The 13,797-nt window shown below is 37.1% G+C and overlaps 1 protein-coding gene across 2 annotated transcripts in view; it reads right to left on the bottom strand.

Moving 5' to 3' along the window:
- Positions 1–11,288, bottom strand: part of waca (WW domain containing adaptor with coiled-coil a) — a 138,337-nt gene extending 127,049 nt beyond the window's left edge. Inside the window, exons 1-3 of one of the 2 annotated variants that reach the window (XM_039753881.1) lie at positions 10,994–11,288; positions 10,730–10,763; positions 5,399–5,594 (exon numbers count right to left, since the gene is read on the bottom strand). In XM_039753881.1, coding sequence (XP_039609815.1) covers positions 5,399–5,594; positions 10,730–10,763; positions 10,994–11,034 — 271 coding nt within the window. In that variant the 5' untranslated portion in view covers positions 11,035–11,288. The remainder of the gene's footprint in view (positions 1–5,398; positions 5,595–10,729; positions 10,764–10,993) is intronic. The other variant, XM_039753880.1, reaches the window with a different exon arrangement.
- Positions 11,289–13,797: the final 2,509 nt, after the last annotated feature.

The following is a 13,797-nucleotide window of genomic DNA, read 5'->3' on the forward strand; positions in this document are numbered from 1 at the left end:
GGATATCCCAAACCCATTTTGGTGGAAAATATTTACTTATGTGAAATATTGTTTGATGCACTTTAACTATCTTTTTATAGTAATACAGGGATTTATTGTGATAGTCAAGAGTAGTTAGGATTAATGACAGTATTAGAAATATTAACATGATGGACCAGTAGCTAATAAACATAAAAACCTAGACAGACAAGATGGAGTAGTGACAAAATAGGAGGATCTATATGTAATATTAATTCAAAGAGAAAGTGCAAAAGAATGTTTTAAAACTTCCATATTAACCAGTGAATCATGCAGTCTACCATATGATGCTGCTCTAAAACTGGAAGTATAAGCAAGACCTCTTTAATAAATATCACATATAATGCAAACTAGCTTACAGCTGGTAAAATTTATTAAAAAAACCACATTTTTAAATGTTTAAAACACAACAAATAAATCACTATGAAAGCATTGAAAATAAAATTGGTGCTGATTTAATTGGAGCGATGGATATTCTGTTTACAGCATTGAGTTTGGACTGTCAAACTTAAATTTCAGCATTCACACTAATAATGTACAAGTTAAACTTCTGAGTGCTATGTACACAATTCTACCATATGTGCTTTTTTTAACATTGTAGTTTTTTTTACTTTTTTGCTGAAAACAGGGTTCACTGTGAATGCAAAGTAATGTGATCAAAGAGAAAGAACAGCCAATTACTCTGCCATTTTATACCTGTAACACACGTAAGAGGCAAAACCAAAATCACTTGTGATTAAATGCAATTACTAATTAAATTTTCTTTATCCCAGCTATGCTGCTTTTGGCTCCTCAATGGCAGACAACATATTTTTTGCCTTGCTCTTTTTTACGATAATACTTGGTTTACAAATTTAACAAAGGCACTAAACATTGAGTTAACAATTGTTAATTACTTTTGTTAAATCATCATTACTCTTTAGCAAGTACCCTTATTCAAAGCAGGTTACTAATCTATAAAACAAGATTTGTGTTCATTTGGAAACTACTAAAGTAGTATACAATAAAGAATATATTTTTACATAAAGCACAAGAAATTTAAGCTGTAGTTCATTCCATGGAGAGATAAAAACTAACAGTGTTAAACATAAAAAAGTAGCCTGTGGATGACAGAAAGGGAGTGCAGGATCTAACATGAGACTTCACAGCAGTTCAGTGTTAAAGACAAAAATCTCAATGTTCAATCATTTCCGTATACTATGTATTCACTTTTAAGGAGGAATTGTATTAAAAGGTACTCCAATTATTGCAGTTAAGGCTGGTTTTGCAGATGGGCTTAAAGTTCATAAAACCACACACGTGCACCAAATAGTAGCAAATGCCTTATCACTTAAGATACCTTGAAAGCCACACAAATTGTTTCCATAAAAATAGGCTAAAACTTTCATTAACACACATATTCAATATATAATCTCATAACAGCAAATGCCAAGCATCTGTCAAGGTGACCTGCCCAAAAACTATGTGAAAATTCTGGTTAGAAGCTTTGAAGAGTTGTTTCAAATCATTCTACAAAATCATGTCATTTACTGGATCACATGGCACTGGCATTACAATGAAGAAACAATGCTAACAAGATGAAAATGCAGACATCTTCCAAAGGGAAGGGGGGCTGGTTTGGGCAAGACGTTAATGAGTAAATTTTGTACGAACAACATTCATTAATATATACTAAGCAATCTAATTATGACAAATTCTTTCAAAATTATAGGACTTTGAAATAAATGTGACAAGGACAGAGTGTACCAACCAAGGTAGCCCTTCAAACACCAAGAAATGGATGACTGATGACCTATGGATTACAATCTTAAAATGCCCCAGGGACGGGACTGTAAAGCAATCTGGCCTATACCTATTCAATTCTGCATTCACATGAGCACCTTCAATACCACAGGGTACCTTCACTTTCACGTTTCCAATATTCCTTTCCCACTTCACCACTGCCAAATTAGAATGGTTGAAAAATCACAGCTAACTTGTCTGTCACACTTCATTATCAAACCAAGAACCAATCATTTACCTTATTTCTGATCTCACAAGTCTTAAGGTTCTTATTTTTGGATGTTTTGACAGGGCAATAGGATTTTCTGCTTTATTAAATCATGGGGGATTTTTGCATGCGATTCTCACAATCTCATACTGAAACATAAGCCCCACAGCATATTTATCAAAGATGCTTACCATGTGCTTGTCATAGTCCTTTAAACTTTGAAATTTGAGATAGATCCCCTAATACATTCTTCTGTACACAAACATTAAAGGAAAACTGACATTTGATTAATCAATTAACTGCCAATGAACAGCATCAAACAGACTGCTAAACGCCAGTGTTACTGGCACTAATAAAAGACAGTATAGCAATACAAATACGTCTAATCAAATGTTAAGGCAGTTCTACTAAGAACATTTTAGTCTTTACATTAAGGTTTTCACACATTTATCCTCTTCAAATACTGATCTTTCTTGTATAATATACTAAGTACGTTTTTCCACTGGTCCCAAACACAAACGTATACAGTATATATTCCCATTATAAGAATCAAATTACAAAGAATCTGGAAATTACTTGTACTAAGTTAGCGGGAAAGAAACAAAATGTCTGTAGCAATTGTGTCACTACAGATTAACAAAGCCTCTTGTACAACCTAATTTTTTCAAAAGAAATAATTTCATTTCATCTTGGTACTGTTTGAATAATTGTTTTCTTATTTGTATTAATGAAGACAACATATATCAACAAAGACACCACCAGAAAACCAAACAATGCCACTTAATATTGTGTGGCTAAAGCATCCTTGCCTTTACCAAATGGTTCAGAAATAGTAGTAAGATATAATTAAGAAAGGTCTATTACAAATGTTTATGCATGGAATACAGTTCAAGAAACTCAAAAAGGTACAACGGGCAAAACATTTAATGAGCCATCAGTAATCTTAGGGTAAGTTAGAGAGACCTTGAAAAATAATTTACCTTACAAATTCTGATGCAGTTACAATAATGACACAGAATAGTGCAGAGGTTCTTTTTCCTACACTATAGAGAAGTGCTCTGCAAAAACATTACAAAAGCCACTTAAACTGTGATTACTTTACAGGATAACAATAAAACCTTTCCTTGCCAAGAGAAGAAATTAATTCTGGATTCACTATATCTACGAGGGACGATCAAAATGTTTCTGCATTTTTTTTTAATTCTTATTTATTTAGAATTTAAAAAACAAATCACATCACTTTTCTACTACATGGTCACCTTCTTTTGCGATGCAATTTTCCCAGCAATGTACCAGCTTTTTAATACCCAATTACTACTCCTCCCACCTTTACAGTTTACAACGAAAATATAAAAGTGCAGAAACTTTTTGAACGTCCCTAGTATATGCAACACAAACATTACAAACCATAATCCTTTGCACTCGGATACATCTAAAATAGTAATAAAACATAATCTCTTCTAATTAAAAAAAAAAAAAATCACACACTAACCTTATTATTAACAACCTGAACTGATATAGGGAGTTAATTATCTAGCATACATCTAGCCACCTTAAAACACTTCCAAATCATTAAAATTTCAATGTCAGCCCATCTAAAATGGTTTTCTAAGCTTGCCTAAGAATAGTCTGCCGATTTATACGTCCGAGGAGTAAAGCTTTGGATTGTTCCTAAGACTTTCATGGCTGAGTGCACAAAGCAAATTACCTTAAAGAACTGAAAATGTTACCATACCAGGTATGACCAACTCTAGATAAGCAACACTCTATATTGTACGGCTGTCTCACTTCAAACAGCCTCAAAAATACAATGTACATAACATGCAAAACTCGCCAAACAAATATCTACCTGCACTCTGCCTGTTAATTAAATTTTTGCATAAATTCCAATATACTTAAACTGTAGTATTGCTTTAAAACATCAAAAAACATTTAAATGATCAACAATATTCAGAAATTAGTTATCAGCTGGAGTGTAGGCTACGAATCTATCATCAAGTATACTATATATTTAGAAATTTGTATACTATGAAGAATGTACTTGCTATTCATGAACAACTACATTGTGATACAATAAAGTTAAAAGCTGTCAGAAGGCAGGTATACAAGTAAGTTTGAAAGCTGTACATCTGCTTAAAAGATAAAACATGCAATTACACTTCAGTGTTGTAATAATAACACCCTACAGAGTAGAGTGCTAAGCCCCCTGCAGTACATCTTGTTCACCTGGCTGTAAGGCCAAACACAGCTCCAGGTCCTTATTTTAACATTGAAAGCTTAAATCAGCAGGAAAACAAGATACTATACCTTATGTACTAACTGCATACGTTCTGTCACAGTGGTGCCAGGAACACAAGCTCTTCATTAATTTTTCCAAAACTGGTGAAAAATTTCATGAAGTAGTAGGCAGTGCACACTGACATCTACATTTACAAGGATACTGCAGAAATTGTCAGCAGGTTTACATATACACATATACATATATATATATATATTTTTTTTTTTTTAAAGTAACCATCACTAACACTCTAAAATGGGCAAAACATAACAGCCTACATCAAGAAACCTTTAATTCCTCAAACATCTGAGGAAAGCCTGGATGTCTCCAACTACACTCACTAATTTCTACAGGTGCACAGTTCAATCCATTCTTGTGTGGTACCTGTTCAGCTTACAATGGCAAAACACTGCAGAGGGTGGTGAATTTGGCATATGATATTATAGGCACAAGAATTGCCTTCTGGTTTGGACATATATTACATAAACTGCATTAGAAAGCACTTGGACCAGTAGATTCAGAGACAGCTTTTCTCCATAGGTCACAAGGTTACTGATCTTCCACTGATACTATTAAAAATGCCCAACTTCCTGGTCATGTACTATATCTTGTATACAGTATATATTCATGTTGTGTTAAGTGGTTGGTGATGTATTAATCCCTTTCAGTGCCTCAAGTTAGATAGGCAGTGTGACATAGTGATTAAGGCTTTGGACTACAAACCCTGAGGCTGTGGGGTCAAATACCACTGCTGACACTGTGAGACCATGAGCATGTCATTTCACCTACCAGTGCTCCAACAGGAAAAACAAAAGAAATGTAACCAATTGTATCTTAAGTGTTTTAAGTCACCTTGCATAAAGGTGTCATCAAAGAAGAAAGTCTGTATAAGCCATGCCAAGGAAGAATTTCAATGCGATATGTTCACATGACACTAAAATTTGAACTAAACCTGATCTAAACAACGTATTCAATGCGCAACAGGCAAACTGAAATTTACCAATATCAGAAAGAAACAAATAGTTTAGTTCACTTTTCTAATAAAGCCAAAAAGGTATTTTAGAAGTACAGCTGCAGCATTTCACTTGGCCAAGAATATTTGTGGACCTTACCTCCATCCCTCTCTCTACCACGATGTGCATGGCCCGTTTTCGCCTTGCTGTGTCCTGTGCCATCACTGTATTTATTGTCTGGGCTGTCCGACCGCCGCAACATTTTGCAGGGAGGTGTGGGATCACCAGTGTCTCGCATCTTCTCATGCCTATGATCACCAGTACCAGGGTGACTCTTGGATGGGTATTTAAGAGTCTGCAAAAACAAGAAAGGGTGCTTACTAACAAAATCTCTGATCTCCTGTGGTGACTAACTTATGGTGCACTTCTTTAAAATTTAAATCAATGAATCCATAATAATAAATGCATTAGAAGAGTAGACCTCAACAATTATGGCCATGGAACTTTTATTTATTCTATTTTTGTTTATCAATGACCCTTTATTAACAGTAATTTTGAAACAAAGCATTTAACATTTTCCCATGAGAGGCACAAAGAAACGGTAGTAAAAATATATTCAACATTTAAATAATGTGTATACAATAGATGAAATGTGCACAGTACTCATCCAAAAATAACTTGACATATCTTTTTAATGGGCTTCCTAGGCTTGTCTGTTTTTCACAAGTTTGTTGAAATCGGGGTAAATAAATCAAGACAGGGATAAGTTTTAGCTCGCAGGTGGCCAACTCATCTAATTTATCAGTGCACAAGGCAAGACAAGCTGTTCTGCAACTGAGTGTGCTTTCTTGGTTTTGGCAGTTCGATGAGCAACAAGATGATGCCCAGAGTGCCTGCTGTCTTGTTGTTCAAAAACGTTAATATGTTTCTTTGAGAAGCATCAAGATTTTCACTTTTTCACATATAGTCAAACTATTTACTGCTGTAAGTAGCATGCTTGGTTTCCAATTGTGCATAATTTGGAAGGCTTTATGCTATTGTTTGGTAGTAGCACACGGCAAATAACGCACAACTGCTGTTGCCTGCCACGCTTCACATTAAAAGTAAATTTATACCTCAGAAAATCTGGCTTTTTACAGAAGCTCAATAACTAACTAAATACAATATTATGAAAAACAACAAACCCTTCTCAAATATACACCAGAAAAACTAAAAAGAAAAAAGCCCTGAACTGGCAGTTACAGTCACAGCATGTTCTTTTAACATTCCTGTTTAGTTCAGGTTTTTGGGATCGGTCTTTTGAGGCTGACAAAAAAATTCAAAGAGGTCAGAGAAGGTGATGCTTTGGGGCATTTGTGGAATCGGTCCATGTTCTTTTGCTTTCTTAATGAAGCATGCAGGGTTGTTAGCTGCTCAAAAATTAATTTAGGTCAGTCAATTTGACTTCTAAGTATGCAGGAGCAAAGTGACCCTTTGACAGGGTGCCATCAGTAACTGCCCCTCAAACCCCCAAAAAAAACCAATAGTTATTATTGCTTGTTTAACATCCATTAAGGGCAGGTGTGTCAAGTTCAGATACTGCTGGACTGCAGTGGGTGGAAGGTTTTCGCTCCAGCCACCTTCTCAATTAGTAACAAGTTACTGCTGCTAATTTAACATAATGCATATGGCCTTAATTATGACTGACTTGCTTAACTGTTTCTTTTTTTTCTTGAACTGGTAACAAAAACAATAATGAGATACAAAGCAAGTGAACAGATAACCAAATAACTCAGGGTCCTCAAACAGTCCTTGAGAGCCAAAACTTTCACTCAAACCAACTTCCTATTTAGCTGTTAATGAAACATGTTCTATAGTTTGTTGACTCTGCCACACCAGACGCTTCCAAAACTGATTTTTTTAGATCACCATCCAAATATCGTGTGGTTCAATCGCTGTACAAAAGACACAGGTGTAAACAAAATCTAAGTTAGCTTGTCATCTTTTGGTCCACTTTGTGTCTTATTGTTTGGCTACTCATTAAAGAAGAAATTAATCGATGAAAATCAATTAAAATCAAGACAACATAGCATGTGCAATTAGCATTAGTATCTGGTTAATACTGAAGACAGTAGTTAGAATTAAAATCTGTAGCCACATCAGCCCTCTTGGAACCGAGTTTGACATCCCTGATCCAGGGCGTCCAGCGACCTACATTTGGGTTGCCAGGAATAGTTATAAAAAAGAAACATCTGCTACAGTCAGTGTTGATCACTGACTCGCTTAAGGTGCCCTGCTTTACATTGTACACCTGTGAACCCCTAATAAAATTTGCTTTAACAGACATACTAAAGGAATAGAAAGATGACAACTTTGCAACAAATGTACAAGTCCAGGAAGAGTTAAGATGTGGATAATTGACTCACTTAAGGTACTCTGCCTTAAACTTTAAACCTATGAACCCCTAATAAGAAATATATTACTAGTAAATAAAGGGGGCTCATTTGCAACAAGTGTTTAATACCAGGAATTAGGGTTGTCACAAGACCAAAATTTCAAAGTTTCGACAAGATACAAAGTATAGAAATTCTATACCATTTTCAATACCCAATTAAAACTTAAATTACAATTCCATAAGCATTAAAACAGTTACTTTGATGAAAATAAACTGTACTCAAAGTGTAAGAATAATCAACTACACTTGTAGTCAATAGCCTCAGCATTAACCTCAATGTGCATTACAGCCTATCCCAAAACCGACAGTTGACATCCACCTAAATCATAATCCTATATAGGCGAATTTGAATTTTGAGCTGGTACCTCAAACAGTAGGAGGAAACTGCAGCAAAACAGCAAAAAATAATAATCAAATCATATTCTGTGCTGAGCCACACTTTTGTGACACAGCTCAAATGAAAACGCATCACACACTGCTGAATTCACAAAGACCCCATCCATAAGCGGGCCAACCACAGCCAGCCAAAACCAATCAACTTTCACTTTGGTCACCATCCCACAATTCAATTTCTACTATAACACAGAGTATATGGGCAGATACAGAAGTAGTGCAACTGATTAGGAAAATGAGCACCGAAATTTTAGTGCCTTACAGTAAACATTAAAAGTTATTAAGTATAATAAAAAGGCAGCAACACAATACAGCTGCACACTTTGAGGCAGGGGTTTCAAAGCTGTGGGACTGAATAAACTCTGGGGCTTAAGAGTTGTCCCTGACTGCGCAGGATAGAATATAACTGGCCAATAGGTTAAAAAATAAAAAAAATCATTGTTAATCATCTACCAAAAAACATTTCAACCTGTAGAAAAAACATCAAACGTCACATCCCTACTTCATACATAAGAGTTCACAGGCTTATACCGATTAATATTTCTGTAATTTAGAAATTTTAAAAGAAACGGGGCTACAGCTCTAGCAATGCCCATTTGTAACCTACAAGGGTCAACTGTCAAATGCCAGAACAAACCGAAAGTGCATTCATAATGTAGACTGTAGAATCAATACCATGAAAAATTAGTACACCGAAAATATTTTTTAAAAAAAATTACATTTGATACTTGCCAATGTTTTGATACTTTTGACAACCCTACCATGAATAGTTAAAAGAAACATCTGATATGGTTAAATGTTTATTTAGCACTGACTCACTTTAGGTGCACTGCTTTAAAACTTTACACATATGAACCGCTAATAAGACATGTATTAATAGACATGATAATGAACAGTTATTTTTTTTAAAAAAAAAAGCTATAGTTAATGTCAATCATTGACTCACTGAAGGTGCACGGCTTCTAGACATAAATTAGTAGACAATGCAAGAGTAAAAACACAATCGCACATTTGCAACAAACACAGTGTATAACAACAGAACTAGTTAGAGCAGCAACTGCTATGGTCAATGTTGACCGTTCACTCACTTAAGGTGCAGTGCTTTATAAATGACGTTCGAAGGGTAAGCAAAGGTGGCACATTTGTAACAAATGTAAAACATCAGTAATAGCTGAAGAAACATCTGCTGTGTTCAATGTTGACTATTGACTCACTTAAGGTGCACTGCTTTAAAACTTTACGCATATGAACATCCTAATAAGACATGAATTGGTAGACAACTCAAGAGGAAAGAGCAGTGTCACCTTTGCAACAAGTACAGAACGTAAAAAATAGTTAAAGCAGCAACTGCTATGGTTAATGTTGACCGTTCACTCACTTTAAGGTGCGGGGCTTTAAAACAGATATTTGAAGAGTAAGGAAAGGTGGCATGTTAGCAATAAATGCATACCATCAGGAATAGTTAAAAAGAGAAGCATCTGCTGTAATCTATGCCGATCGCTGACTTGCTTAAGGTGCACAGCTTTAAACTTTAAACTAGATGAACCCCTAATTAAACACAAATTGGACCATGTTTGTAAGAGTAAATAACGGTGGGATATTTGCAGCAACTGTATAACATCAGGAAAAGTTTATAAATAAAAAAAAAAAAAATCTATGGTCTGATCAATACTGATCATTGACTCACTTATGGTATACTGCTTTATAATCGACTTCCTAAGATTAAGGAAAGGGGTCACATTTGTAAATAGTGTTTTATGTCAGGAATAGTTACAGAAACATCTGCTATGGGCAATGTTGATCGTGGACTCCCTTATGGTGCACTGCTTTTAAGAATACAGGAAGTTAACATATTTGCAACAAGTGTATAATGACAAGAAGAGTTAAATAAAAATCTGCTATGGTCAATGTACATCACAATAATGTAAATAATGTTGAACGCTATTTAAGGTGACAGGTGCACCATATAAAGTGTACCGGGCTGTTAATATCAACACATACGTTTCTCTTTGCATTTTACTGCACTAGTAATGATCATTTCCATGGTAATATACGACCACCAGTGGCAAATTGATCAAAACGGTAGTTTCTAGCAAATAAACTTCAACTGCCAGTTTAATGGGGACGACGACCATTCGCAAGAACAACGAGAACAAAATAGTCGGCTCTTAATATCGAAGATTTGAGGATCAATACGTTAGAATTATAACCGTAGACATGCATTCTGTGACGGGAATGTAGGCAATTCGAAATCGGGGGGGGTCAAGTCGGGAAGTAACCAGAATTGCGGGAGTGTACATTTCGGGACTCTTAACTCCGATTTAAGTTTTGAGGTACATTTCATATAAGGCCCATTTTTTTACCCTTTGCTACGAGACAGTCTACCTTGCATAAATGCAATTCAGGCCTTCCAATAACATGACGGCTTTCCAAATTGTAGGACCAAAACGATCAGTAGATTGATATTATTTAAAAGCCCGACTGTTTCCTGTAATGCATTTGTCGCGACGGCGATTATTTCACCGCAACGGCCCTTGAATTGTCACTTTTTCCTGTTTTGTTTTGGTTTTTTTTTCCGCACAGAGGCCTGAAGGTGCTCGTGAGGCCTGCGCCAGAATACACCCCCCACCACCTCCTCCGTAATCTTAACAGCTTTTTTTTACCTGATATGGCTGGGATTCCCTTCGGTCGTTACACCTAGAAAACAAAAAGACAAACAAGACAGAGGGTTAAGGAGAAATCCGTCACCGAAAAGACAACCGGCGACACTGGCAAAGGCAGAGAGAGAAAGACGAGGAGCTGAGAGAGCTTCCTCAAGTTTCTACTTATTTTGGTTTCAAACAAAAATGGCGGATTTGTCAAAGCGGAGAAGGAAAAGGGGGAGAGAAAGAGAGACAGAATCTAAATAAAAATATAGAGCTGTTTACCCATCACTGAGTCTCGGTTGTTTCCTTGCATACATTACCATCAATGCCGTGTTGTGTGTGTGTGTGAAGTGGATGCGAAAGGTAAACTATGATGCAGTGTTTTGTAATATTCTTATTATTAGATTGAAGCGCCCCAGTCTTCGCTGGTATTTTACTAGTTCTGTGTGTATTATGTGAGTTGTTTTAATGCCTCGCTAATCGGAAGAGCGCCCTCGATCCATCTCTTCACTCGCACACCACTGAAAACTGCCTCTCTCTCTCTCTCTCTCTAGTGCTCACTCGCTCTATCTGGACAACAGCGAATACCCCCTTTGACAACTTGCATCCGGGGCTCGCCGATATCCTCGGCAATCTCCGACCAAAAGAGGCCAGTCGGCTTCCTCACCTTGTTCGGCTATTTCCGGCAGAGAAAGCCGGAACCCATAGGCCAAACCCTTCTTCGTGCCGCATGACGCAGACTTCGTCGATTTTTCGTATTTCCTTACCCCGCCCCATCACGAAGCAAAAACAATTTCTCATTACCTCGGCCAGACTCTCCAATCCATTGCCGATGGCGCTTGGATGACTTCGTACGCTGTGAAGTTGTATGCTTCGGCATTTTTTGGCTGGCAACTGGGACCTCCTCGAGGTGCATCGATTGGGTCCCACAGCTCAGTTCTACGCTGGGTGATTCCGTATTTCCAGGTATTACGGTCCATCGTCCTAAAGAATTGAACTTGTTTAGTTTTACTTTAAAAGAGCTTTTCGTTTACACTTCAAGAAGTACGGGATATAAGAGGAGTGCTCATCAATAGCGGAGGGATTGCGTTGGTGCTGTTAGTAGCAGACGTACGGCCTTCGGTCCGTACATTTCAGTCTCCTGGCAGTGTCGAGAAAAACTCACGTTCTTATCTGTGTTTACAAAGTCGCGTGGGGGTACAGAAGCAGCTAAAATGGGGCGTTGTCGTGGTAACGCGATGATTGACACGAGGTCGATACTAAAACACTAAGGTATTGCTTTTACTGTTCCGCTTTTATGTACGTGCTGGATGCATTAATTTTTATAAGAAGGTAAATGCTGCGTTTAAAGAAAAGCGTATAGGTCATGTCTTGTTTATTATAATAATAAATGCATATAAATCTTAAAATGTATCCCATCTTTTGAGAGCCTTCCTAATCCAAATAAGGGCGTGAGGGCCCATAATAGTGAATGTTAGGAAAAGTGAAGCTCGATTTGCTTTAAAGAAATCATTTAGGCAAAGTGTATGTTATTATAAAACTAAATAAATTCATTTAAATCTTAAAATGTATTCATCTTTTTTGACAGCCTTCCTAATTCGAACAAAGGTGTGGGTACTCGCAACTGTGACCCTTGCAACAAAATGAGTCCGTTTGCTTTAAAGAAAGCATTTAGGTAGAGTCTAAGTTATTATAGTAAGTAATAAATGCACTTAATTCTTATAAATGTATAGGTCTATTTAAGAACCTTAATGTAAATAATGGTGCAGGGGCCCAGAGCCGTGTAACAAAACGCAGCCCATTTTGCCTTAAAGAAAACTAAATTTTGCCTAAATACTTATTGTAATAACTGTTGAATTCATATAAATCGTATCATTAATCCATATATTTGAGAGTCTTTTTAATCGGGAGCTCCGGTTTCCTCCCACAGTCCAAAGACATGCAGGATAGGTGGATTGGCGATTCTAAATTGGCCCTAGTGTGTGTCCTGCAGTGGGCTGGCACCCTGCCCAGGATTGGTTCCTGCCTTGTGCCCTGTGTTGGCTGGGATTGGCTCCAGCAGACCCCGTGACCCTGTGTTCGGATTCAGCGGGTTGGAAAATGGATGGATGGATGGAAGTTGTTGAGACCCACAACTCTAAGCCTTGTGATGAAATGAGGCCTGCTTTGTTTTAAGGAAAGCATTTGGGCACAAATCGCAAAATCTAGTTTATCATAATAAATATTCAATAAATGTAAGTCTTATTGGGCGGCACGGTTGTGCAGTGGTAGCGCTGCTGCCTCGCAGTTAGGAGACCCGGGTTCGCTTCCCGGGTCCTCCCTGCGTGGAGTTTGCATGTTCTCCCCGTGTCTGCGTGGGTTTCCTCCGGGCACTCCGGTTTCCTCCCACAATCCAAAGACATGCTGGTTAGGTGGATTGGCGATTCTAAATTGGCCCTAGTGTGTGCTTGGTGTGTGGGTGTGTTTGTGTGTGTCCTGCAGTGGGTTGGCACCCTGCCCAGGATTGGTTCCTGCCTTGTGCCCTGTGTTGGCTGGGATTGGCTCCAGCAGACCCCCGTGACCATGTGTTCGGATTCAGCGGGTTAGAAAATGGATGGATCTTATCATATATCCTTCTTAATGAATGCATTTAAATTTTATTTATCTATCTTTTTGAGAAACCTCCTAATTCAAATGAAGGTGTGGGGGCCCACAACTGTGATCTTTGTGACAAAATGGGTCAGTTAGCTTTAAAGAAAGCATTTGGGCAGAGTCCAGGTTATTATAATAATAATAATAAGTAATACATGCATGTAATTCTTATAAATTTATAGATCTGTTTGAGAACCTTCTTAATGTAAATAATGGTGCAGGGCCCAGAGCTGTGTGACAGTTTTGCTTTAAGGAAAACTAAATTTTGTCTACATGCTTATAATAATTATTAAATGCATGTAAAGTTTATCATTTATCCATTTATTTGAGAACTTTTTTAATCCAGGTAAAGTTTTGGGTGGCCACAACTTTAAGCCTTGTGAGATAAAGAAGCCTGCTTTGCTTTGCTTTAAAAAAGCGTTTATACAAAAATTGAGTTTATGATAATATTAAAT

The sequence above is a fragment of the Polypterus senegalus genome, chromosome 5 (genome assembly GCF_016835505.1).
Source record: "Polypterus senegalus isolate Bchr_013 chromosome 5, ASM1683550v1, whole genome shotgun sequence".
NCBI classification, from domain to species: Eukaryota; Metazoa; Chordata; class Cladistia; order Polypteriformes; family Polypteridae; genus Polypterus; species Polypterus senegalus.